The 26,117-nt window shown below is 40.8% G+C and overlaps 2 protein-coding genes and 1 long non-coding RNA gene across 3 annotated transcripts in view; 2 read left to right on the top strand and 1 right to left on the bottom strand.

Moving 5' to 3' along the window:
- Positions 1 to 11,211, top strand: part of LOC138853278 (uncharacterized) — a 153,100-nt gene extending 141,889 nt beyond the window's left edge. The window contains exon 4 of the long non-coding RNA XR_011392479.1: positions 8,841 to 11,211. This is a non-coding gene — a long non-coding RNA (uncharacterized lncRNA). The remainder of the gene's footprint in view (positions 1 to 8,840) is intronic.
- sff (sugar-free frosting) overlaps positions 1 to 26,117 on the bottom strand; it is a gene marked incomplete in the record, with an annotated part of 664,763 nt that overhangs the window by 64,477 nt on the left and 574,169 nt on the right. The window contains 1 exon segment of the mRNA XM_070089050.1: positions 8,494 to 8,644. Within this exon segment, the coding sequence (XP_069945151.1) occupies positions 8,494 to 8,644 (151 nt within the window).
- Positions 1 to 26,117, top strand: part of LOC138853277 (uncharacterized) — a 341,333-nt gene that overhangs the window by 125,279 nt on the left and 189,937 nt on the right. The gene's annotated exons all lie outside the window — the stretch shown is intronic.

The raw sequence follows: 26,117 nt of genomic DNA, 5'->3' as shown, positions 1-26,117 counted from the left end.
CCTAAATCTCTGCCAGCATCTCCTCCATCAAACTAGCTAATTAAACTAACATCTCCTCCAAGGTAAGTGTAAGTATAAAAGTTTAAGTATAAAAGTAAATAGTATAAGTGTAAATATAAAAGGACTCCAATGGAAATAAGTCACTCTGACTTTTTTGGTTATCCTAGGTACTTTACACATATGCTGCTATGTATGATAATCTATGTATGTAACTGTATTTGTGTACACCTGAATAAACTTACTTATTTATAAATTAAAATGTAACTATTTCTTATTCATAAACTAACCCTTAAACTGTCCAAATGTAGATCTACGTCCATGTGCGGGGGGGCTCCAAATATAGATCTATGTTTTTTTTAAATGCTTTCAAATGGGGAAAATCAAGGTCGGAGAGCTACGCACATGAACGTAGATCTACGTTTGGACAATTTAAGGATTAAAATGTAAATATTTCTTATTTATAAATTAAAATGCAAATACACCTACCATCCGACTTACGACCTTACGACTACTCGACTTACGACCGTGTTTTTTATGCCAAATTTCTGGGAAATAAACAACTAGTTGTGTTGTACACAGTGTTTATCCTAAACCTTACAGTATAAAATACAATACTAACAACATAAAAAGTAAAGTAAAACATGAAATACCAAGATAAAACAATAAAATAAAGTCATTACAAAAATGTTTTGTTGATATTCAGTAGTAAAGTTCGACTTACGACCATTTCGACTTACGACCGGTTTCTCAGAACCAAACTCGGTCGTAAGTCGGATGGTAGGTGTATTTCTTATTTATAATTTTTTTTTTTTAACAAGTCGGCCGTCTTCCACCGAGGCAGGGTGACCCAAAAAGAAAGAAAATCCCTAAAAAGAAAATACTTTCATCATCATTCAACACTTTCACCTCACTCATACATAATCACTGTTTTTGCAGAGGTGCTCAGAACACAACAGTTTAGAAGCATATATGTACGTATAAAGACACACAACATATCCCTCCAAACCGATAAATTATGTACGTATATTGTTTGTGGATAGTGGTGGTGGCAGAAGCCTCGTCCACCATCACTATGTATGGCTTTTCTCAGTAGCCATTATAAACCCAACAACAACACTTCCAGCACTTGCTTCTCACATACATTATGACATATTTTATTCACTCTAGAGTATATATCATATTTCTATGTTATTAATACTGTTTATTATGTCATATTAGATGAACTGTGATAGATAAATAAGCCGCAGAGTTGATAATAGCGTCATATTGAAGTACTATTCTGTCATGCCTCCTGACAGCAGGAACGGATTAATTAGATTTCCATTATTTCTTATGGGGAAAATTAAATCAGATAATGATAAAATCAGTTAAGGACAAGCTCTCTGGAACGGATTAATATTGTTAACCGAGGGTCCACTGTAAATGTACTCACTATGAAGAAATTTAGAAAGATAATTTACAGATACTGAACAAAAATATGCCATCTCTACTAAATAAAAAACATAAATAAAAAATATATAAACTGTTATCTAACTAGGTCACAAATGTACCATAACAAGGATACAAAACTCAAAAGTTAAATAAAATCTGAATTCAAGGTATATTAACAAGTGTAATTAAAGTCTAGTTGATTTATGGTAAACCAGAAGATCTAACACAAAGTAACAAAAAAAGGCACAATACCGTGACTGGAAAGATACACTAACGAGAAGCAGAGCAGGACGGGTATATAGAGGAGGAGGAGGAGGAGGAGGAGGAGGAGGGGAGGGGGGGGGGTGGCTGCAGCAGTAGGAGTGGTAGAGATGGAAGGAAGCATTATTTTTTTTATTAACACATTGGCCAATTCCCACCAAGGCAGGGTGCCCCGAAAAAGAAAAACTTTCACCATCATTCACTCCATCACTGTCTTGCCAGAAGAGTGCTTTACACTACAGTTTTTAAACTGCAACATTAACACCCCTCCTTCAGAGTGCAGGCACTGTACTTCCCATCTCCAGGACTCAAGTCCGGCCTGCCAGTTTCCCTGAATCCCTTCATAAATGCTACTTTGCTCACACTCCAACAGCACGTCAAGTATTAAAAACCATTTGTCTCCATTCACTCCTATCAAACACGCTCACGCATGCCTGCTGGAAGTCCAAGCCCCTCGCACACAAAGCCTCCTTTACCCCCTCCCTCCAACCTTTCCTAGGCCGACCCCTACCCCGCCTTCCTTCCACTACAGACTGATACACTCTTGAAGTCATTCTGTTTCGCTCCATTCTCTCTACATGTCCGAACCACCTCAACAACCCTTCCTCAGCCCTCTGGACAGCAGTTTTGGTAATCCCGCACCTCCTCCTAACTTCCAAACTACGAATTCTCTGCATTATATTCACACCACACATTGCCCTCAGACATGACATCTCCACTGCCTCCAGCCTTCTCCTCGCTGCAACATTCATCACCCATGCTTCACACCCATATAAGAGCGTTGGTAAAACTATACTCTCATACATTCCCCTCTTTGCCTCCAAGGACAAAGTTCTTTGTCTCCACAGACTCCTAAGTGCACCGCTCACCCTTTTCCCCTCATCAATTCTATGATTCACCTCATCTTTCATAGACCCATCCGCTGACATGTCCACTCCCAAATATCTGAATACATTCACCTCCTCCATACTCTCTCCCTCCAATCTGATATCCAATCTTTCATCACCTAATCTTTTTATCCTCATAATCTTACTCTTTCCTGTATTCATTTTTAATTTTCTTCTTTTGCATACCCTACCAAATTCATCCACCAACTTCTGCAACTTCTCTTCAGAATCTCCCAAGAGCACAGTTTCATCAGCAAAGAGCAACTGTGACAACTCCCACTTTATGTGTGATTCTTTATCTTTTAACTCCACGCCTCTTGCCAAGACCCTTGCATTTACTTCTCTTACAACCCCATCTATAAATATATTAAACAACCACAGTGACATCACACATCCTTGTCTAAGGCCTACTTTTACTGGGAAATAATCTCCCTCTTTCCTACATACTCTAACTTGAGCCTCACTATCCTCGTAAAAACTCTTCACTGCTTTCAGTAACCTACCTCCTACACCATACACCTGCAACATCTGCCACATTGCCCCCCTATCCACCCTGTCATATGCCTTTTCCAAATCCATAAATGCCACAAAAGCCTCTTTAGCTTTATCTTATATGTTTATATGTTTCACTGTAAAAGGAAGTAGCAATGGGGAATTAAGGAGGAGGAGCCAGTCAAATACAAAAAAAGTGGAGCACTGCAAGGGAGCTAGGTGCCCACAGAGGGAGAGCAAGAACAACCACCTCTGTGTTCTTGCTCTACCTCGGTGGGCACCTAGCTCCCTTGCACTGCTCCCCTTTCTTTGTATTTGACTGGCTCCTCCTCCTTAATTCCCCATTACTACTTCCTTCCATCTCTGCCACTGCTACTACTACTACTACTACTACTAATACTATTACTACTACTACTACTACCACTACCTCTTCCTGCCTATATATGTATATCCGTCCTGGTCTACTTCTCGTTAGTGTGACTTTGTAAAAGGTCCAAGTCAGACCGAAATGTCGTCATAAGCTCCTCTCTTCTATGTGCGGGTTATTTGTGTATCTAACACTAAGTATGGATAGCTGAACTGGTCACACATGTAACATGTCTCAAATATGTATCCCAGCCCCCAAGGGTGTTTGTTACAGCCTCTCTTCCTATGTGTGGTGTTTATTATAGTCCTTCCCTGCAGGTGCCTATCATGCACAACAATATAATCAAAACTAGTCCATTAATCACAGTTGACTCACCACCAAATGGCCGGGTGGAGACACATTACCCATCTGGGAGGTCAGAGATGTGAGCTTCACCATTTCACATATATATAGTTTTTGGGGGAAGCCTGACTACGAGGTTTCTGTCTCATGGTTAGTGGATGAAGGATCAAGGCTCAAAAACGTCTTGCACTGAATGACCCATATGGGTTTAGTGCTTCAGAGTAATATAATAATAGTCACAGACCAAACAATAACTATTTTATTTCAAGTCACAGAGTATAAGCTACAACAAATTTTGATGGAAAGGTAAAGCTACCTGCTATTAGACCCCCCAAAAATTGATTGCCGAGTTCTTAAGCACTGAGGCTGCTCAAGCCTTACCACCACAATAAGATGACCCAGCAACATGTAAACTAGTCGGACCGAAATGTCGTCGTAAGCTTCTCTCTTTTATGTGCGGGTTATTTGTGTACCCCACTACCACAGTAAGGTGATCCAGCATCAGTGGGAAAGAACAATCTTATCAATCAATCATTTTCACATGATACATCGTTTGTATAAAAGTGGATGATATTACATAACTCACATGGAAGGCAGAGCATTCTGGGCAATAAAGGGATAGAACAGAAGGAAGTGAGAGGAGCATAATAGAAGAGAGACAAAACGGGGAGTACCATAATGTAACGATGTTTGAATGTTGAATGTGCACACAAACACAAAAATGAACCTGAGTACACCATAAAAGATACTTGTTAAAAGTTAACAGGAAAGGGACAGACTGAAATGTAAGGACCAAGTACAGGAAGACAGGGATGAAAGCTAAAAACGGGGATGTTAGGAAGTATTTTCTAAAGTCTCAGGGTGGTAGGAAACTGGAATGAACTGTACATAAAAATTAAGACAAACACTATACACAACTCAAGAGTTAAAAAAAAAAAAAAAAAAAAAAAAAAGTCAGATAAAGAAGCTTAAGGGTTGTGACTATGTGCCCAAACTCAACCTCCACAAATACAAATCAGTGAGTACACACAGCAGTTGACAACAGGAATGGGATCAATGGGGAGTTAACATGTGTTCTACTTCACTCACAAGTCAGTCTCACTAACAGTGTGGTATGCAAATCACCTGAAAAAAGTAAATATAAAAGAGAGCTGATTGAGCACTCTGAGAGAAATAATAGACTAAGTGATAAACAATGTAGTCTGAGGTCACTGTGATCTTGTATATCCAACTTGCTGTGTTGTTATGATAGTCAGAAAATACAGTGAAATGAATGGGATGTGAAGAGAACACACAAAACCAGCATTATTATACACTTGATAAAGCATAAGACTGACTATTAACCCTTTGAGGGTTTCGGCCGTACTAGTACGTCTTACGCGTAGGGGTTTTTGACGTACTAGTACACACAAATTCTAGCGCCGTCAAATCTCGCGGGAAAAGGCTGGTAGGCCTACATGTGAGAGAATGGGTCTAAGTGGTCGGTGTGCGCGGTAGAAAAAAAATCTGGGACCCAGTGGTGCATTGTGGGAACACCCTCGAAGTAAACAATGTCCACCATGCCTCGCGGTAAGAAGCTCCTCACTCCTCGGCGAATTGGGACACTTTTGTTCCCCAGTGACAGTTCTAATACAGATGGAAGTGCCAGTGAAGATGAGTTTCATGGTTTTGGTGAGGTTTTGACCGAAACTAATGACCATAATATCGGTAATAGTGAGGAAAACCCAGACGACCCTCAGCCTTCCACCTCTGGTGCTGGGCCGTCTTGTTCACGTTCAGTTGTACCAGAACCCAAGAGGAAACTTCTATTTTCCCAAATCCCAGACTCAGATGAGAGCATGGGTGATGATAGTGATAGTGAATATGAACTACAAGCTCTTCAAACTAGTTCCAGTAGTGATAGTGAAGTGCAATATTCCCCAGTGAAGCGTCAGTATATACGACGATATATGCGCTCTGGTAGTGTGCCATATGTTATTCCAAGGGGAAGGAGTGTATCTCGGAGTACATCCCGTGGCTGTACAACAGGAACAGACAGTGAAAATGACGATGATACTATTGCAATTGGGATGGAACATGTGCGTGGTGGTAGTGGTGCCGGCGGTGAGGCACCAGCAGTGGGACATGCTGCCACCCACGCTGCCACCCACGCCGCTGCGTCAGCTGATCTACAACAAAGGCCACCATCCCCCACTCACCCACCACACCAGCCTCCACAAAACCACAACCTCCACAACCACAACCACCTGTCATTGTCCAGTACCCACCAGCAGACCGCACCTGGGATTGGCAGGAAGCTGTCAATTTTGTTCCAAATGCCCACCAGTTTGATGACAGCCAAAGTGGAATACGGCCATCTTGTACACTTGGGAACAATGCCACTGAACTGGAATGTTTCGAGTTATTCTTTGACGAACCACTGATGGAAAGTACTGTCATGGAAAGCAACACATACTACGAGTACACCATGGCAAACACATTACTTTCACCAAAATCACGTCTACACCAGTGGAAGGAGGCAACTGTGGCTGAGATGTATCTTTTCTTTGCCACAATAATGCTTATGCCACATGTGTATAAGCACAAAGTGAAATCATACTGGTCAACAGACTGCCTGATTGCAACCCCAGGTTTCAGTGATATAATGCCAGTGAATCGATTTGTGCTAATGTTACGTATGCTTCATTTCTCAGATAAAACCAGGCCTGACAGAACTGACAGGTTATATAAGATTAGGAATGTGTTTGTGTATCTGAAAGAGAAATTCAGTACGCATTTTTATCCCTTCAGGAAGCTTGTAATTGACGAGTCTTTGATTCTGTTCAAAGGAAGACTCTCTTTCAAGCAGTACATACCAAGCAAGAGGAAACGCTTTGGTATAAAGTTGTTTGTGCTTTGTGATTGTTACAGTGGTCTGGTATTGGATATTATTGTGTACACTGGAAGTTATACATTGCAAAATACCAGGAAGTTATTGGGCATCTCAGGTGATGTGGTTCGAACAATGATAGAACCATACCTTGGTAAGGGGCATATATTATATACAGATAACTGGTACACAAACCCCTCACTCAGTGATTTTTTGCGAGTGAACATGACAGATGTGTGTGGCACAGTGCGTGCAAATCAGAAACATATGCCCAGGTTTGACGCTGGCACTCGTAGAGGTGAGGTGCGGGCTTTTGCTGCCAATGACATCATGGCATTTCGGTGGCATGACAAACGAGATGTCACACTGTTGTCATCAGTTCACCCTAATGAAATGGCAGACAGTGGCAGGCAGCATAGAGAGAGCAATGAACCCATTCTAAAACCTGCAGCTGTGATTGATTACACCTTCAACATGCGTTCAGTGGACAAATGTGACATGCAGATTGGGTTTGCTGATTGTGTTCGCAAGAGTTATAAGTGGTACATCAAACTGTTTTTCCATCTTCTGGACATTTCCATGCTCAATGCTTATAATATGTATAAGATGAGGACCAGAAACAAACCACAGTACGGCGAATTCTGTTTGTCTGTCATCAGACAAATAGTATTCAAGTACCAAGGAACAGCACCTGCAATTGACCACCCACCAAATTATCAACAACTACCTGCTTGTCTGAAGCATGGTGATCACTTCCTGGTAAAACTGCCTGCTACTGCTTTCAAGAAAAAGGCTCAGAGGTGGTGTTATGTCTGTGCACATACAAAAAAATGCCCACAACAACGCAGAGACACTCGTTTTATGTGTGAGGAATGTAAAACACCACTGTGCATGACACCATGTTTCAAAGAGTTCCACAGGCTGCAGAACTTCTAGAAACATTCCCTGTGACTGTATATGTGTATATAAAATATAGAAAAATAGTAATAAACAACATTTCATATCGTTTGTTTGTGTAAATATTTTCTGTAAACAAAATAATGACAACAGTGTTTACGCCCTTATTGTGTAGTATTGAAAAAGAAATAACTTACAAAGTACTGATCATGTTGGCCTCAGAGGCCATAAAAGTTACTCAGAAAAAGAAAAATTGAAAATAGTACATAAAAAAGTAAATAGAAAAATACCGGGTGACGGCAGTCGGCGATGTTACCATATGTTGTTCAATTTTGGCAAATTTCACGCCTCCATATCTCGGTAAGTATTGACGTTAAAATTTTTTTGTTTAGCCTATAATGTTTAGAAAAAAAAAAAAACTATTTTTTCATAAGAAAAAATAATTTTTTTTTTTTTAAATTTGGCCGACCCTGAGAACGAGTTTCGGAGAGGGCCTGTCGACCCTCAAAGGGTTAATTGCATTACAAGAACCAGAAAGTTGAGTGTACTGCTTTACAAAAACCAGAAAGCTGAGTGCACTGTTTTACAAGAACCAGAAGGGTGACTGCACTGCTTTACAAGAACCAGAAGGTTGAGTGCACTGCTTTACAAAAACCAAAAGGCTGAGTGCACTGCTTTACAAGAACCAGAAGGCTGAGTGTACTGCTTTGCAAAAACCAGAAAGCTCAGTGCACTGCTTTACAGAACCAGAAGGTTGAGTGCACTGCTGTGTAAGACCCAAAAGGTTGAGTGCACTGCTGTGCAAGACCCAAAAGGTTGAGTGCACTGTTGTGCGAGACCCAAAAGGTTGAGTGCATGCATGTATGCACTCACATGCATACACACATTTACACACAAGCATAGTGCAATACTTGCCCTGATACTCTCTGCACAAGTGTTATACTCACCCTGATAACTTCTGGACAAGCATAGTGTGGGGAACCACAACTAGTCTCCAGCATGGAACCTTCGGGCTGGAGAGAGGCCATGCCAAAGTCAGCAATCCTGATGCTGTTCTTTTCATCTAACAGAAGGTTCTCTGGCTTGAGGTCTCGATGGCTGGGGGCAGAAAAGTCATGTTAGGGGTAGTATATTAATCAATAAAAGTAAACAGGCATTTTTAATGTAACAGTAAAATTTGATAAACCTGGAGACAGAAGTATAATTAGAATATTTCCGAAAGGTTACATTCAAGTAAGAAATCATTAATGTACTTTAAAACCAACCTGTCTTATCAGACTATCATCATTTTCAGGTGTGGACAGGTACATTCAAGAAGCCTGCAAGGCCTGAGAGCAAGAGGTGATCATAGTTTCTCAACATTTATTGACCACACATGGGTCATTATGGATACAATGCACCTCAACTTTATCATCACAAGCATTTCAATATAAAAATTCTCAATGTATATAGATTGACACACACGTCTTAAATTATACCACTTGCTGATCACTGTTTCAGTGCTAATTGATGTATTCAGAGCATTTGTATTCTAAGTAGTCACTCTTGCCTGTGTAGTAATGACAATATGTTAGGTGAGGCTTGAGACACAAGTATGGAACTATCAAGTATAAATCTTTATGTGCAACATCATCATGCATCATTTTTATGTTTTTTTTTTTTTTTAATATGAACCATAGGTACATTGAAAAGGCAGCTGAGAGCCTATTCCATTTTTGCGCTTAACTGGGGCTGGGCTAAGCAGTCCAGTTTCGAACCACAAGTGATATGTGTTCAAATTTAAATGCTGCCTAATTCCCCCCCCCCCCTGCTCCTCATTGTCAATGTGGCTACTGTTTTAATTACCTTGTGTGTGGTTAGATACAGTACACCCATGTATAAGATACATTTAAACAAAACATTTTCATGATAAAAGAGTTGAGAAATTCTGGCATACATGTATACAAGACACCACAAAACTTTCATAGGACACAAAGTCAAATAAAACATAAACAGACATCTACATCTCAGTGCTCATATATAACCACCTCCAAAAACTTCTTTATCAACAAGCAACAGAACAAGGAATTTAAGGAAGAATAAAATCCTTCCTTGTCACTATTATGAGAAAATTGTATAATGAAACAAATAATTGGCATCAGCCAATAAAAGAGCCCACACCTGCCTACTTCTCAAATGAGCTACATAATCATGTTCAAACACTATCTACAAAGCAAAACAAAGAATTTATGATGGGGTAACATTCTTCCTTGCTACCTTTTTCATATTTTATACTTATAACATTGTGTATTAATTCATAATACAGGCTGACCATCACTAATCTGGCACCACCAGGACCTGTAGGGTGCCAGATTACAGAGTGGTTAGGTTAGAATACACTTAACCCAACGGTGATATTTAGGCATGAGCGATTTCACCCACTTTATGCAATATTTTTGGCCCATTCCATTGTTTCAGTCTACCAAACTTATAGCAATTTCACTAGTATTCCTTCTATTCTGTCAATTGAATACAAGAAACCACCTATTTACCTATTTCAACTACCCAATAGTGGTCAAAAATTGGTAATTTGGCCAATTTCACACAAATTTCAAAATAGGGTCCAGAATAAACACTGCAGACATTTCTGGCACTAAAATAACATTGTCTCAGTTCATTGGTCACACCTCTAGGCCCATCTTATATTACACTTGCTTTCCATTTTTTATTTTTATTCACACAAAAAACAGACTACTACATTACTGTAAAAATTATATAAATAATGTTAAACCATTCGTGACTGCATATTAGACTGGACAGTTGGACACACATTGTTTACTCTTGAACATTGGCAAAAATCAAACATTTCAGCTACTTTGAGCTCAATTTCAAGGTCTTTTCCTTCGTGAAACCAATCAAAATTATATCTATTTCTCTAATGTATCATCCCTTTTATCAAATGAGACAACCATAAAAACCATACGAAAATACACCACAAAGTCAGTTTTACACCATAAACTCAGTCGCCATTTTTTTTCTTATTATGCACTGTGTGCTACAGGATTTTTTACACTTACCACACAGGCCTATTTTCGCATATGTACGCCCAAATTTACCAATCACAGCTTATCTGAGTAAGCTGAGCTCATGGTGACCGACAGTAGCTTCAAAGCCACCTTATCTTTTATGGACAATGTATGGGGCAATATACGTACAATAAGAAGCATTTCTTTTATTTGTTGGAACCATGGCTAGGGCTAAAAGTGAGCAAGTTATAATAATAAATGGAAAACAAGAAATTGGAATGACTTATGCAGCTAGTAGCATCACCGAACAGTAGCGGCAGGTTGGTGAGGCGACCCCGGAAATTTAAAATTATGTTAGCCGAAATTAGTGCCGGATTACTGATGGCCAACCTGTAGTCACTGGTGACACATCAGCTTTCTCTATTTTATTTGGATGGAGTGTATACCCATTTTCTTTGGAAGGAATAAACGATATACTGTGTCAATCATTAGCATCAAATACTATTTTACCGGAGGCCCTATTGAATGAATTTATTTAGTAACTAAATTTTATTTAGGATTTCGATACATAACGTGTATTTATAGATCAACAAGCAATGTCATCTACAATGTACAGCATCAAAAACTTTTTTTTTTGACAAAATAAAATATTTAAAAAGATTTATTTGTTTGGCATTTCTGGAGTTCTAGGAACATAGCCCTCTTTTTCCCGTAAGTTCTTAAATTTACTTAGCATGCTTTTTGTGTTAGACACCATTTTCATGAATGTAACTGCCACCTTCATTGAAGGGGGGGGGTCTCATACATACCTAACCCAACCAAAGTTAACGAAATCTAATTTCAGGATCAAATCAAATCAAATCAAATCAAAGTTTATTCTCTATAAGGATTACAATGCGGGGTTTACAGATTTTGGTTATTGTGTGGTTTACATGTAATAAAATACTAATTATAGAGGGGGCCACTAGAACACCTAGCATGGCTAGGCATTTCAGGCAAACTTAGATTAATTCTTAACCCTAAATTATTACAAATTGTGGAGTAAGTTGACTAAATACTAAGTGACTAAATACTAGTTTGTGAGTTTAGCAATGTGAATGCTTTTGTTTTGGCACAATACATAGTTTCTACATTGGAGTATCACAGGCAAACTTGTGACTAGTTAGGAATCATTATTTTAAGATTAAGATATGTATTTCTGTGCTTATAGTCAAATGGGTGAGTGTAAGTGTGAACCACCAGGTGGTTTTTATGTAGTTAGTTGACAGGATGTATCAGGGAGATAAGATGTTTTCTAACTGTAGTTTTGAAGGTGATGAGTGTGTCTGCAGTTCTAGAGTTTTCAGGTAGGGTGTTCCAGATTTTAGGGCCTTTGACATACATTGAATTTTTGTATAGATTTAGTCGGACACGGGGAATGTCGTAGAGATGTTTGTGTCTGGTGTTATGCTTGTGGGTCCTGTCACAACTATCAAGAAAGCATTTTAGGTCAAGGCTAATATTGGAATTTAAGGTCCTGTATATGTAGATTGCACAGTAGTAAGTGTGGATGTTCTGAACAGGGAGTAAGTTTAGATCTATGAAGGATGGGTTGACCCAGCTGATGTCCACCTGGGCAATAATTCTTCTGTTGATATGTACTACATCATGTGATAAGATGCATGCAGCAGGCATTATAATGAAAGTTGTTCACTCTCATAGTTGAATTTCATTAAGCTTTGCCTCTTGAGCTACTCTCTCCTTCCTCGGATTAAACAATATTACCTCCCATTTCCCAGGTACTGTTGACCCCTATGGGTATAGTGCTTCATCATGAATATAATAATGATAATAGAGCTTTTGAGCAGTGATTTAGGGTTAAGAGTACAGTAATTTTACAGAGTGTAATATGCAGTCTACCAGAATTAATTAGAAAAGTAAACATGAGAAACACAGGGGAGAGGCAACACTATGATCACCAAGACCTAAACATGAGAAACACAAGAGAGAGGTAACACCACAATCACCAAGAACTTAATATGATAAACACAAGGGAGAGGCAACACCATGAACACGATGACAGCGAGTGTTCAAGTTTTGAGACATCAAGGCAGCAATACAGACAACATGATGGCAAAAGTTGTAAGAAGGAGATAAATCCACTGCAAGAGGAAGCATATAATTAAAAATTTAAGGCTAATGAAATCTTAAAAAATCAATCAAAACTTTAAGGCAAATGAAATCTTAACACAGTCAATTAAGACATGTCATAATTAACCAGAAGTCAAGAAAAAACACACTGGAGAATTTAGAATAAAAATTAAAAGTGAATCATGTAAAAAACAAGTATGGATATGTGGCAGACTATTAGTGCAAACATCAAAAATCTGGCAAATCAAATAAATAAGTGATCACTATAGCAAAACATAAATACACAGATAAAGGTTATTGCAAATAACCAATAATGACTGTAGGCAGTCTGTCTCTATACATTTATGTATATGTAGACAGGTTATCTTTATATTGTATATACCATACATTAACCTTTCAAGGAAACACCAGTGATTGTAGGAAGGTTATTGTTATACTGTATATCTTGACACTGTACAGCCCCACTCCACAAAGGGGGCAGTAAAGCAACAGCAAAGAACTACAGACCGATAGCCCTAACATCCCATATCATAAAAAATCCTTGAAAGGGTTCTAAGAAGCAAGATCGCCACTCATCTAAATGCCCATCAGTTACACAACTTAGGGCAACGTGGGCTTAGAGCAAGTCGCTCCTGCCTGTCCCAACTACTAGACCACTATGAAAAGGCCCTGGATGCTCTTGAAGACAAACAAAATGCAGATGTAGTATACACAGACTTTGCAAAAGCCTTACACAAGTGTGACCATGGTGTAATAGCGCACAAAATGCGTGATAAAGGAATAATAGGAAAAGTTGGTAGACGGATCTATAATTTCCTAACAAACAGAACACACAGAGTAGTAGTAAACAGAGTAAAGTCTGAGGTGGCTACTGTGAAGAGCTCTGTTCCTCAAGGCACAGTACTTGCCCTCATCCTGTTCCTCATCCTCATATCTGACATAGACAGGGATGTAAGCCACAGCACCGTGTCTTCCTTTGCAGATGACACCCAAATTTGCATGACATTGTCCTCCATTGAAGACAATGCTAGACTCCAGGCGGACATCAACCAAATCTTCAAATGGGCTGCAGAAAACGATATGAAGTTCAATGAAGAGAAATTTCAATTACTCTATTGAAAATGTGAGGAAATTAAAACTATATCAAAGTATAAAACAAATTCCAATCACACAACAGTGAAAAACTAATGTAAAGAACCTGGGAGTAATAATGTCAGAGGATCTCACTTTCAAAGACCACACCTTTATATCAATTACATCTGCTAGAAAAATGACAGGATAGATAATGAAAACCTTTAAAACTAGGGATGCCAAGCCCATGATGATACTCTTTATGTTACTTGTTCTATCAGTGCACTAACAGTGCCTTTCAAGGCAGGTGAAATTGCTGACCTAGAAAATGTACAGAGAACCATCACGGCATACATAAGTACGATAAAACACCTAAATTACTGGGAACGGTTGCAGTTCCTCGACTTGTATTCCTTGGAATGCAGGTGGGCGAGATACATGACTATACAGTATATACAGTGGAACCTCTACTTATGAGTTTAATCCGTTCCGTGACCTTGCTCGCATCTGGATTTGCTCGTTTGCAGAGTCAATTTTCCTAATTTAAATTAACTGATAAATTAGACACATGTGCAGCTCTTGGGTATCTTTATTGAGGAAACGTTTCGCCACACAGTGGCTTCATCAGTCCATACAAAGGAGAATCTTGAAGAACAGGAGGAGAATGAGGTAATCAGTCCCTCAACCTTGAGTCGATGTGGTCAGTCCATCAATCTTGAATAGAATACGGCATATGTGCGGAGAAGGAGCTTATAAACCGTAGGCAGGAGAGGTGCATCAGTTGTAGGTGGTGTCGCATTTGTTCAATGTGGAAGTAGGTCGTGCCCAAGGGTTAGGCAAGCGAAGAATTCCCAAGTATTAAGATCCCAAGAAGTTGCAGTGTCTGACAGGATTGTAGATGAATGGCTCAGAGAACCGACACGTTGATAAATTAGACACGTGCAACTCTTGGGTATCTTTATTGAGGAAACGTTTCGCCACACAGTGGCTTCATCAGTCCATACAAAGGAGAATCTTGAAGAACAGGAGGAGAATGAGGTAATCAGTCCCTCAACCTTGAGTCGATGTGGTCAGTCCATCAATCTTGAATAGAATACGGCATATGTGCGGAGAAGGAGCTTATAAACCATAGGCAGGAGAGGTGCAGCAGTTGTAGGTGGTGTCACATTTGTTCAATGTGGAAGTAGATCGTGCCCAAGGGTTAGGCAAGCGAATAATTCCCAAGTACAGTGGACCCCCGGTTAACGATTTTAATCCGTGCAAGAGGGGTAATTGTTATGCGAAATAATCGTTATGTGAACGAATTTTCCCCATAAGAAATAATGGAAATAAAATTAATCCGTGCAAGACACCCAAAAGTATGAAAAAAAAATTTTTTTACCACATGAAATGTTAATTTTAATACACACAAACTGAAAAAGGCATGCACAATTACATGACACTTACTTTTATTGAAGATCTGGTGATGATTGATGGGATGGGAGGAGGGGAGAGAGAGTGTTAGTGTTTAGAAGGGGAATCCCCTTCCATTAGGACTTGAGGTAGCAAGTCCTTTTCTGGGGTTACTTCCCTTCTTCTTTTAATGCCACTAGGGCCAGCTTCAGAGTCACTGGACTTCTTTCGCACAAGATATCTGTCCATAGTGGCCTGTACCTCTCGTTCCTTTATGACTTTCCTAAAGTGTTTCACAACATTGTCAGTGTAATAATCACCAGCACGGCTTGCAATAGCTGTGTGAGGGTGATTTTCATCCATGAAGGTTTGCACTTCAAGCCACTTTGCACAGATTTCCTTTATCTTTGTAGTAGGCAACTTCTTCAATTTCTCTCTCCCCTCCTCTGAACCAGTTTCCCCAGGTCTGGCCTCTTGCTCTTGAAGTTGATCTATCAGCTCATCAGTGGTTAGTTCTTCATTGTCCTCCTCCACCAACTCTTCCACATCCTCCCCACTAACCTCCAACCCCAAGGACTTTCCCAATGCCACAATGGATTCCTCAACTGGCACAGGATTCTCAGGGTTAGCCTCAAACCCTTCAAAATCCCTTTTGTCTACACATTCTGGCCACAGTTTCTTCCAAGCAGAGTTCAAGGTCTTCTTAGTCACTCCCTCCCAAGCCTTACCTATAAGGTTTACACAATTGAGGATATTAAAGTGCTCTCTCCAAAACTCTCTTAGTCAGTTGAGTTTCTGAGGTCACTACAAAGCACCTTTCAAACAGAGCTTTTGTGTACAGTTTTTTGAAGTTTGCAATAACCTGCTGGTCCATGGGCTGCAGGAGAGGAGTGGTATTAGGAGGCAAAAACTTCACCTTAATGAAGCTCATGTCCCCATAAAGTCGCTCTGCCATGTCTGTAGGATGACCAGGGGCATTGTCTAACACCGGGAGGCACTTAAGGTCTAATTTCTTTTCAGTTAGGTAATCTTTCACATTGGGGGCAAATGCATGGTGTAACCAGTTATAGAAAAAGTCCCTAGTGACCCATGCCTTACTGTTTGCCCTCCACAGCACACACAAATTATCCTTGAGGACATTCTTTTGCCTGAACGCTCTGGGAGTTTCAGAGTGATACACTAATAAAGGCTTAACTTTGCAATCACCACTAGCATTGGCACACATCAACAAAGTAAGCCTGTCTTTCATAGGCTTATGTCCTGGGAGTGCCTTTTCCTCCTGAGTAATGTAGGTCCTGCTTGGCATTTTCTTCCAGAACAGGCCTGTTTCATCACAATTAAACACTTGTTCAGGTTTCAGTCCTTCACTGTCTATGTACTCCTTGAATTCCTGCACATATTTTTCAGCCGCTTTGTGGTCCGAACTGGCAGCCTCACCATGCCTTATCACACTATGAATGCCACTACGCTTCTTAAATCTCTCAAACCAACCTTTGCTGGCCTTAAATTCACTCACAACATCACTAGTTGCAGGCATTTTTTTAATTAAATCCTCATGCAACTTCCTAGCCTTTTCACATATGATCGCTTGAGAGACGCTATCTCCTGCTAGCTGTTTTTCATTTATCCACACCAATAAGAGTCTCTCAACATCTTCCATCACTTGCGATCTTTGTTTCGAAAACACAGTTAAACCTTTGGCAAGAACAGCTTCCTTGATTGTCTTTCTGGTGCCCACAATAGTAGCGATGGTTGATTGGGGTTTCTTGTACAACTTGACTAGGTCGGCGATACGCACTCCACTTTCATACTTATCAATGATCTCTTTCTTCATTTCAATGGGAATTCTCACCCTTATTGGTGTACGGTTGGCACTAGAAGCTTTCTTGGGGCCCATGGTCACTTATTTTCCAGAAACAGCACCGAAAACACTGTAATAATACGAAATATTCCGAGTGTATGCTTGGATGTTACCGCGGAGGCTGGCTGGTAAACAATGGCATGGGCGGCACATGTGAGGCTGGCTGAGGGCGCACATTGGACGCGTCTCGGACGAAAATCGGTGAGCGGGTTTTTAATCGGTATGTGCGGCAAAATTTTTGCGATTAAAGTAAGCGGTATGCGGATTAATCGCTATGTGATGCCATCGTTATGCGGGGGTCCACTGTATTAAGATCCCAAGAAGTTGCAATGTCTGACAGGATTGTAGATGAATGGCGGTTTATAATCTCCTTCTCCGCACATGTGCCATATTCTATTCAAGATTGATGGACTGACCACATCGACTCAAGGTTGAGGGACTGATTACCTCATTCTCCTCCTGTTCTTCAAGATTCTCCTTTGTATGGACTGATGAAGCCACTGTGTGGCGAAACGTTTCCTCAATAAAGATACCCAAGAGTTGTACATGTGTCTAATTTATCAACGTGTCGGTTCTCTGAGCCATTCATCTACAACCTTAAATTAACTGAAATGGAATTAATTCGTTCCAGTGGAATTCCAGGCACGACAAAATACTTCAATAATTTCCCTAATATCAACTCTACGGCTTATTTATATATCACAATTCATCTAATATGACATAATAAATAATATTAATAACATAGAAACATGATATATACGCTAGAATGAATAAAATACATGTCATTACATATGTGGCTAGTGGTGGTGACAGCAGCCATTGTTGTTGTTGGGGTGTATAGGGCCACCACAGCTCCTGACTACGTGTGTGGAGAACCTAGGATAACCAAAAAAAGTCAGATAGAGTGACTTATAATTGCTACACTCTTAATGCTACACTTAATTGCTACACTCTTAATGCTACACTTAACTGCTACACTCTTAATGCTACACTTAATTACTACACTTTATCACTGACTCCTCCTACTTTAGTATTGTACATATCGTAGAAGTGGTACGCTGGTACTGCCTGGCCAAGTCCTTAACCCTCCACTTAGCTTGTTTATCTACGATTTCCTGCTTTAATTCCATGGAAATCATCCTCTTTTTCTTCTCAGCACTGTCCTTTGCACTTGCTTTCTTAAGGCCCATGGTTAGAAACATGAAATTTTGCAAAATAACTGCATGAAACATAAGGAAAACACGAGAATTCCCTCCATCGCAAGCGAAGTGGACTGAGCGTCGGAAACTCACTTATGGTATGGGGTACAACAAGGTCTGCCATTGCTGTTTCATGCTGTCTGCCACTGCTGCTTCATGTTGTCTGCCACTGCTGCTTCATGTTGTCTGCCACTGCTGCTTCATGTTGTTTGCCACTGCTGCTTCATGTTGTCTGCCAAAGCTGCTTCATGTTGTCTGCCACTGCTACCTCATAATGTCTGCCACTGAAGCTTCATGTTGTCTGTCACTGCTGCTTCATGTTGTCTGCCACTGCTACCTCATGATGTCTGCCACTGCTGCTTCATGTTATCTGCCACTGCTACCTCATGATGTGTGCCACTGATGCTTCATGACATCTGCCACAGATGCTTCACATTGTCTGCCATTGTTACCTCATGATGTCTGCTCCCACTTTTGCTAGTGTGTTGAAGAGCTTTCCAATATGTGAAGGTTGAGGGGCAGTGCCAATCGGACAGATATTGGATGGTGACGTCACTTGTTTACTCTTGAACATCACCAAAGAATCGAACATTTCTGCTAATTTGAGCTCAATTTGAAGGTACTTTTCATTGCGAAACCAAACAAAATCATATCTATTTCTGTAGTATATCTTCCATTCTATCAATCGAGACCCAAAAAAAAAAAGAGAATACAACCATAAAAACCATACGAAAATATACCACTAAGGGGAGGCTAATGGCTTAGAAGTAAACTCCTTTATTTATGGTACGATTTCTTTTACTTTTGGTGTATGTAAAGATGCATTTTTCCATCATACATTGCCCAATTTCAATAAGATAGTCCAACAAACAACTGAGATCCAATTCCCTAGATCATGAGCAAGAGCCCCTCACCAGCATCAAGGAACCTCCCTTGAGGCCTGCTTGCATCTGGAAATTTCGCGAGCGTCTGGAAGCAAAAAATCGACCAAGCAACTACTCGTATCTGGAAAAACTCGCACGTGGATGAATTCGTAAGTAGAGGTTCCACTGTACATGGTTGCTCAACATATTTATAGATGGGGTTGTAAGAAACGTGAATGCTCGGGTGTTGGAAAGAGGTGTGAGGCTAAAAGATAATGAATCTAACACAAATTGGGAGTTGTCACAGTTGCTCTTTGTTAATGATACTGTGCTTTTAGGAGATTCTAAAGAGAAGTTGCAGAGGCTGGTGGATGAGTTTGGTAGGGTATGTAAAAGAAGAAAATTAGAAGTGAATATAGGAATGAGTAAGGTGATGAGGATAACAAAAAAAATTAGGTAACAAAAGATTGGATATCAAATTGGAGGGAGAGAGTATGGAGGAGGTGAATGTATTCAGATACATATTTAGGAGTGGACATGTCAGCAGATGAGTCTATGAAAGATGAGGTGAATCACAGAACTGGCGAGGGAAAAAAGGTGAGTGATGCACTGAGGAGTCTGTGGAGACAAAGAACTTTGATCAATTAGACACATGTGCAACACCTGGGTATCTTTAATGAGGAAATGTTTCACCACACAGTGGCTTCATCAGTCCATCCAAAGGAGAAAGCTAAAGAACAGGAGGAGTTGCAGGTGTCTAATTTATCAACTTGTCAGTTCTCTGAACCATTCATCTACACAAAGAACTTTACCATGGAAGCAAAGCGGGGAATGTATGACAGTACAGTTATACCAACACTTTTATATGGGTGCAAAGCATGGGTGGTGAATGTTGCAACAAGGAGAGCCTGGAAGCAGTGATGTCGTGTCTGAGGGCAATGTGTGGTGTGAATATAATGCAGGGAATTCGTAGTTTGGAAATCAGGAGGAGGTGCAGGATTACCAAAACTATTATCCAGAGTGCTGAGGAGGGGTTGTTGAGGTGGTTCAAATATGTAGAGAGGATGGAACAAAATAGAATGACTTCAAGAGTGTATAAATCTGTAGTGGAAGGAAGGCAGGGTACAGGTCAGCCTAGGATAGGTTGGAGGGAGGGGGTAAAGGAGGTTTTGCGTGCGAGGGGCTTGAACTTCCAGCAAGCATATGTGAGCATGTTAGATAGGAGCAAATGGAGACAAATGGTTTTTAGGACTTGATGTGCTGTTGGAGTGTGAATAAGGTAATGTTTATGAAGGGATTCAGGGAAACCGGCAGGCCGGACTTGAGTCCTGGAGATGGGAAATACAGTGCCTGCACTCTGAAGTAAGGATGTTAATATTGCAGTTTTACAACTGTAGTGTAAGTGCACCTCAGGCAAGACAGTGATGGAGTGAATGATGATGAAAGATTTTCTTTTTCCAAGCCACCCTACCTTGGTGGGAAATGGCCAATGTGTTAGTAAAAGTAAAATATACTTGGAAAATCCTAGAAGGATTAGTACCAAATCTGCACACAAATATCGCTCCCTATGAAAGCAAAAGACTCAGCAGGCGATGCAACATCCCCCAATTAAAAGCAGGGGCACCACTAGTACGAGAAAGAGACAACACAAGTGTCAGGGCCCCAAGACTGTTCAACTGCCTCCCAGCATACATAAGTGGAATTACCAACAGACCCCTGGCTGTCTTCAAGAAAGCGCTGGACAGGCACCTGAAGTCAGTACCTGATCAGCCAGGCTGTGATTCGTACGTTGGTTTATGTGCGGCCAACAGTAATACATGTAGCCTGGTTGACCAGGCCCAGATCCACCATGAGGCCTGGTCACAGACTGGGCCACAGGGGTGTTGACCCCCCGCGAAACCCTCTCCAGTTATACTTCAGGTATATCATACATTAACCTTTCAAGGAAACACAAGTGACTGTATACAGGTTGTCTTTATATTGTATATACCATACATTAACCTTTCAGGGAAATAACAGTGACTGTAGGAGGGTTATCTTTATACTGTATATACTATACATTAACCTTTCAAGGAACCACAAGTGACTGTAGGCTGGTTATCTTTATATATACTATACCTTAACTTTTTTAAGGAAGCACAGGTAATTGTAGGGAGATTATCTCAGTACATTTACAGTAGGATCCCCCATATCCAAGGGTCCAGTGTCCATGGTTTCAGTTATCCACGGTTTACCGTGGCCCGAAAAGAACCCTTAATTTTGCTTAATAATGGCCTCAAAGTGCTAAAGTAGTGATGACGAAAGCTCTTCAAAGCCTAAGAGAAGCCAAGAAGTGCTTCCCCTCAGTAAAAAAAAAAAAGTGATAATTCTCCACTTACTGTGCATAATTTATCAATTAAACTTTATAATAGGTATGTAAATGAAAACGACTTATATATAGGGTTTGCTACTATCCACGGTTTAGGTGCCCGCAGCAGGACCTTGTAACAAATCCCCTGTGAATACAGGGGTCCTACTGTATCAACCTTTCAATGGAGAGCTTTGATACCAGAGAACGTCTCCTGAACCAAGGAATTAGAGCCACCCTCCCTTCATTGGGTTGAACTTCATTACCTCCAATTCTCAAGGTACTGTATAACCCTGATAGGTTTAGAACATCTCAATAATAATAATAATAATACTAATAATAAAATATATTAAGCTAGTGTGATAGAACAATTCAGTTTTAGTTTAATATGTTTATTATGCACCCTATACCCATCCTGTGGGCGGCAGTCAAAAGATTACATAGGTACATAATGGGTTCAGGGACTGGACCCCAAAGTTATGATAGCTGAACTAGTTACAAAGGTAATGAACTCCAGGTAGATCTGGTCACAATCATGACCAAGTTACAAAGGTAATGAATCATCCTCACTTCTATACATGGTTACAATCATGAACAAGTTACAAAGTAATGAGCCACTGACACATCCACACCTGGTCACAATTGTAATGAGTTATAAATACAAATATTAAGTGGGTCATACACCCACACGAGCACACACACACACACAATCAGCGAAGAGGCGGGGCCAGGAGCTATGACTCAACCCCTGCAACCACAACTAGGTGAGTACAAATAGGTGAGTACACACGAGGGTGTACTCACCTTACTAGGTGAGTACACGAGGGTGCATGCACAGACACATGCACACGAGCATACACACACATGCATACACACAAGCACGCACACCCACCCACACCCACCCACTCACCCACCCACACACACAGTACAGTGGACCCCCGCTTAACGATCACCTCCCAATGCGACCAATTATGTAAGTGTATTTATGTAAGTGCGTTTGTACATGTATGTTTGGGGGTCTGAAATGGACTAATCTACTTCACAATATTCCTTATGGGAACAAATTCGGTCAGTACTGGCACCTGAACATACTTCTGGAATGAAAAAGTATCATTAACCGGGGGTCTGCTGTACTGCTTTATTTACAGCTAGCAAAGTCAGGGTATTTCTCCAGAATGGTCTGTAATATACCACTGTGGATAAAATATTTGCCATTTCTTGAACATTTCTGAGTGAGTTGTCTCTAAATTCGTTAATTTTATCGCACTCCAGTACATGACGCAAGGTGTGACAACAGTCCATCCAGCAAAGTTTACATTTCGTTTGGTCTACATCTGGTGGTGGTGATTTAACCTGCCAAAGATACTTGTAACCCAGCCGGAGCCGGGCAGTAGTGACATCCAAGAGTCTGTTTATTTTCTTGGATGCACCATAGACATGTGGCTCCTCCTGCATGATGGATTGATGATAGACGGACTGACTTGTGTCAATCTCCCTAAGTCTTAAGTCAATAAAGTTCAATTGAAGTTCTTTTCGTATTATTGTTCTCAAACTGCTAACTGACAACCCAAGATTGTAATCTACTCCCTCTTTGAAAGCATACAGCTTAGCCAATTCATCAGTTCTATCATGCATCTGAAGACCAATGTGAGATGGAATCCACAGTATGTGCACTCTGACTCCACTGTCCACAATCTTACCATACCTGTGTCTGGCTTCTGACAGGAGCATATCACAATTTATACTTAATGAGTTGAGAGCATTTATGGATGACAGAGAATCAGTTACAATTAAAGTGTCAACCTTAGATACATGGACACATCTGAGTGCAAGGAGTATGGCAAACACTTCTGTTTGAAGGGTAGAGGCCCAGTTATTGATGCGTGCTCCAATTTCTTTATGAGAGCCATCACTCTGAATGACAACAGCAGCACTACCAGCTGCACCAGTGGACTGGTGAACAGAACCATCAACATAAATAATTTGTGAAAGAGTATCCTGTGTGACTAAGTTATCAATACAGCTTAATTAAGGCATCCTGTTTGACTCCAAGACGAAGCTTTGGTTGTGATTTAAAAAGTTTTGGGGGAAATGGAGAAATGGTAATTTGGAATGGGGTAATATCCCATGGAGCAGGGAAGTGCCTCTGTTGCCTAACTTGACATAGATCATGTAGCTGGTTCATGCGGAGGACGGTTCCAGTTTTTTCGATCCATCTGGAAGGATGTTCACCAGTGCTGAGGAAAGTTTGGAGGGCTTCTGTGCAGGGGTTTGAATGGGCTAACCTAAGCATATTGACCCCAATAAGGATATTTCTTTCAGTAACATGATCTCTAATGCTTGGAATATTAAGTTCTTTCTGCATATTTAAAATTTTGGCAGTATGAGGGCATCCTATGATGATCCTCATTGCTTCGTTTTGCAGTTTTTCCAGCCCTTCAAGCTTCCAGTCAGACACGAGTGCAAGTAGTGGCGCCGCATAATCAACCAATGATCTAATATAAGCAAGATACATCATTTTCACAATTTTAACATTAGCTCTATACCTGGGATGAAAACTTGCCACAACTCCAAGTGCTCTCAGCCTTTCTTTGTATTGGTGGCAAAGTCTCATTACAACAGGTCCAAGCAGTGGAACCTCAAAGCCTAGATACCTGTATCTGCTTACATATTCTAGAAGAGACCCATCACGCAACTGGATCTGACGAAATGTGCCTCTCTGTCGAGGAGGACCTCCTGTTGTTTTATCAGAAGAGATTATCAACCCCAGGTCCTGACAGGAGGCTAGTACATGATTAAGAATGTTTGGGGTGTTGGAGAATCCAGTGGTGTGAATCATTATATCATTAGCAAAGCTAATCATATAATGATGGGGCTGGTTAGGCACAGCATTAAGGCATTAATTAAAATATTGAATAGGGTGGGACTGAGCACACCTCCTTGTGGGATTTCAACAATTCAGAGGGTAATAATAAAATGTTAATTGAAGAATTGAGACACTTATGCAACACATGGGAATCTTTATTGAAGAAACATTTCGCCACATAGTGGCTTCATCAGTCCAATACAAAGTAGAAATGGGTAAGGAGAGGAGGAGTTTGAGGTAATCAGTCCCTCAACCTGGAATTGATGTGTTCAGTCCAGGTTGAGGGACTGATTACCTCAAACTCCTCCTCTCCTTACCCATTTCTACTTTGTATTGGACTGATGAAGCCACTGTGTGGCGAAATGTTTCTTCAATAAAGATTCCCATGTGTTGCATAAGTGTCTCAATTCTTCAACCTGTCGGTTTTCAAAAACCATTCATCACATCTGTCAGACACTGCAACATCATGGGATCTTGGTACAAAGACTTCAACGCTTGTCCAACCTTTGGACGATGACCTACTTACACTAGTGGCATTTACATATGTACATTCATTTCTCCTAGTTAGAAAGGCAATATACTCTCCAGTCAAAAAGGTAATATCTTCCTTACATAAAAGAAAAAAGTCAACAAGCCAACACTGAACAACATGATTGGTAGTTACAAGACAACTTTTAGTGGAAAATATCTCAAACTTGCATCTCCTCAGTTCAACGCTTGCCTCAGTTAACAAGGAAAAAATAAGCGCGCTCCCAATTCGAAGAAATTTCAAATTTTTTGCTACTTGCAAGAAGCAAGTTTTGGCTGTGTTACAGCACCAAGAGTGCTGTGGTGTGACTTATGATCAGAGAGAATGTGCACGTATGTTTATGTCTCTCTCTCTCTCTCTCTCCAACACTGCTGTTTCTCTCCAAATGGTGTTTCTCACCAATAATGCTTGAGTTGGTGGTATTTCTCACCAATACTGCTGATGTTTGTGGTGTGTCTGTCCACTGCCGATGCTTGTGCCATAAATACACTAAAGGATAACACTAAGTGTCAGGGGCCCCAAGACTGTTCAACTGCCTTCCAGAATACATAAGGGGGATTACCAATAGGCCCCTGGCAGTGTTCAAGAAGGACAGACACCTCAAGTCAGTACTTGACCAGCCGAGCTGTGGTTCATGTGTCGGTTTCCGTGCGGCCAGCAGTAACAGCCTGGTTGATCAGGCCCTGATCCACCATGAGGCCTGGTCATAGACCGGGCCGAGGGGGCGTTGACTCCCGAAACCCCCCTCCAAGTACAACACTGCTGATGAAATTAAGACACATGTGTAACATCTGGATATCTTTATTGTAGACATTTCAATACAGATACCCAGATGTTGCACGTGTCTTAATTTCATCTTGTCGGTATTGTATACCATTCTTGTACAACACTGCTGATGGTGGTATTTCTCTCCACCACTGTTGATGGTGGCGGTGTTTCTCTCCGCCACTGCTGATGGTGGTATTTCTCTCCACCACTGTTGATGGTGGCGGTGTTTCTCTCCGCCACTGCTGATGGTGGCGGTGTTTCTCTCCACCACTGCTGATGGTGGCGGTGTTTCTCTCCGCCACTGCTGATGGTGGTGGTGTTTCTCTCCACCACTGCTGATGGTGGTGGTGTTTCTCTCCGCCACTGCTGATGGTGGCGGTGTTTCTCTCCGCCACTGCTGATGGTGGCGGTGTTTCTCTCCGCCACTGCTGATGGTGGTGGTGTTTCTCTCCGCCACTGCTGATGGTGGCGGTGTTTCTCTCCACCACTGCTGATGGTGGCGGTGTTTCTCTCCGCCACTGCTGATGGTGGCGGTGTTTC

Source organism: Cherax quadricarinatus, chromosome 27 (assembly GCF_038502225.1).
Source record: "Cherax quadricarinatus isolate ZL_2023a chromosome 27, ASM3850222v1, whole genome shotgun sequence".
Classification (NCBI taxonomy): Eukaryota; Metazoa; Arthropoda; class Malacostraca; order Decapoda; family Parastacidae; genus Cherax; species Cherax quadricarinatus.
Note: the sequence above shows the minus strand (reverse complement) of the source record. Positions and strands in the feature narration are given on the sequence as shown.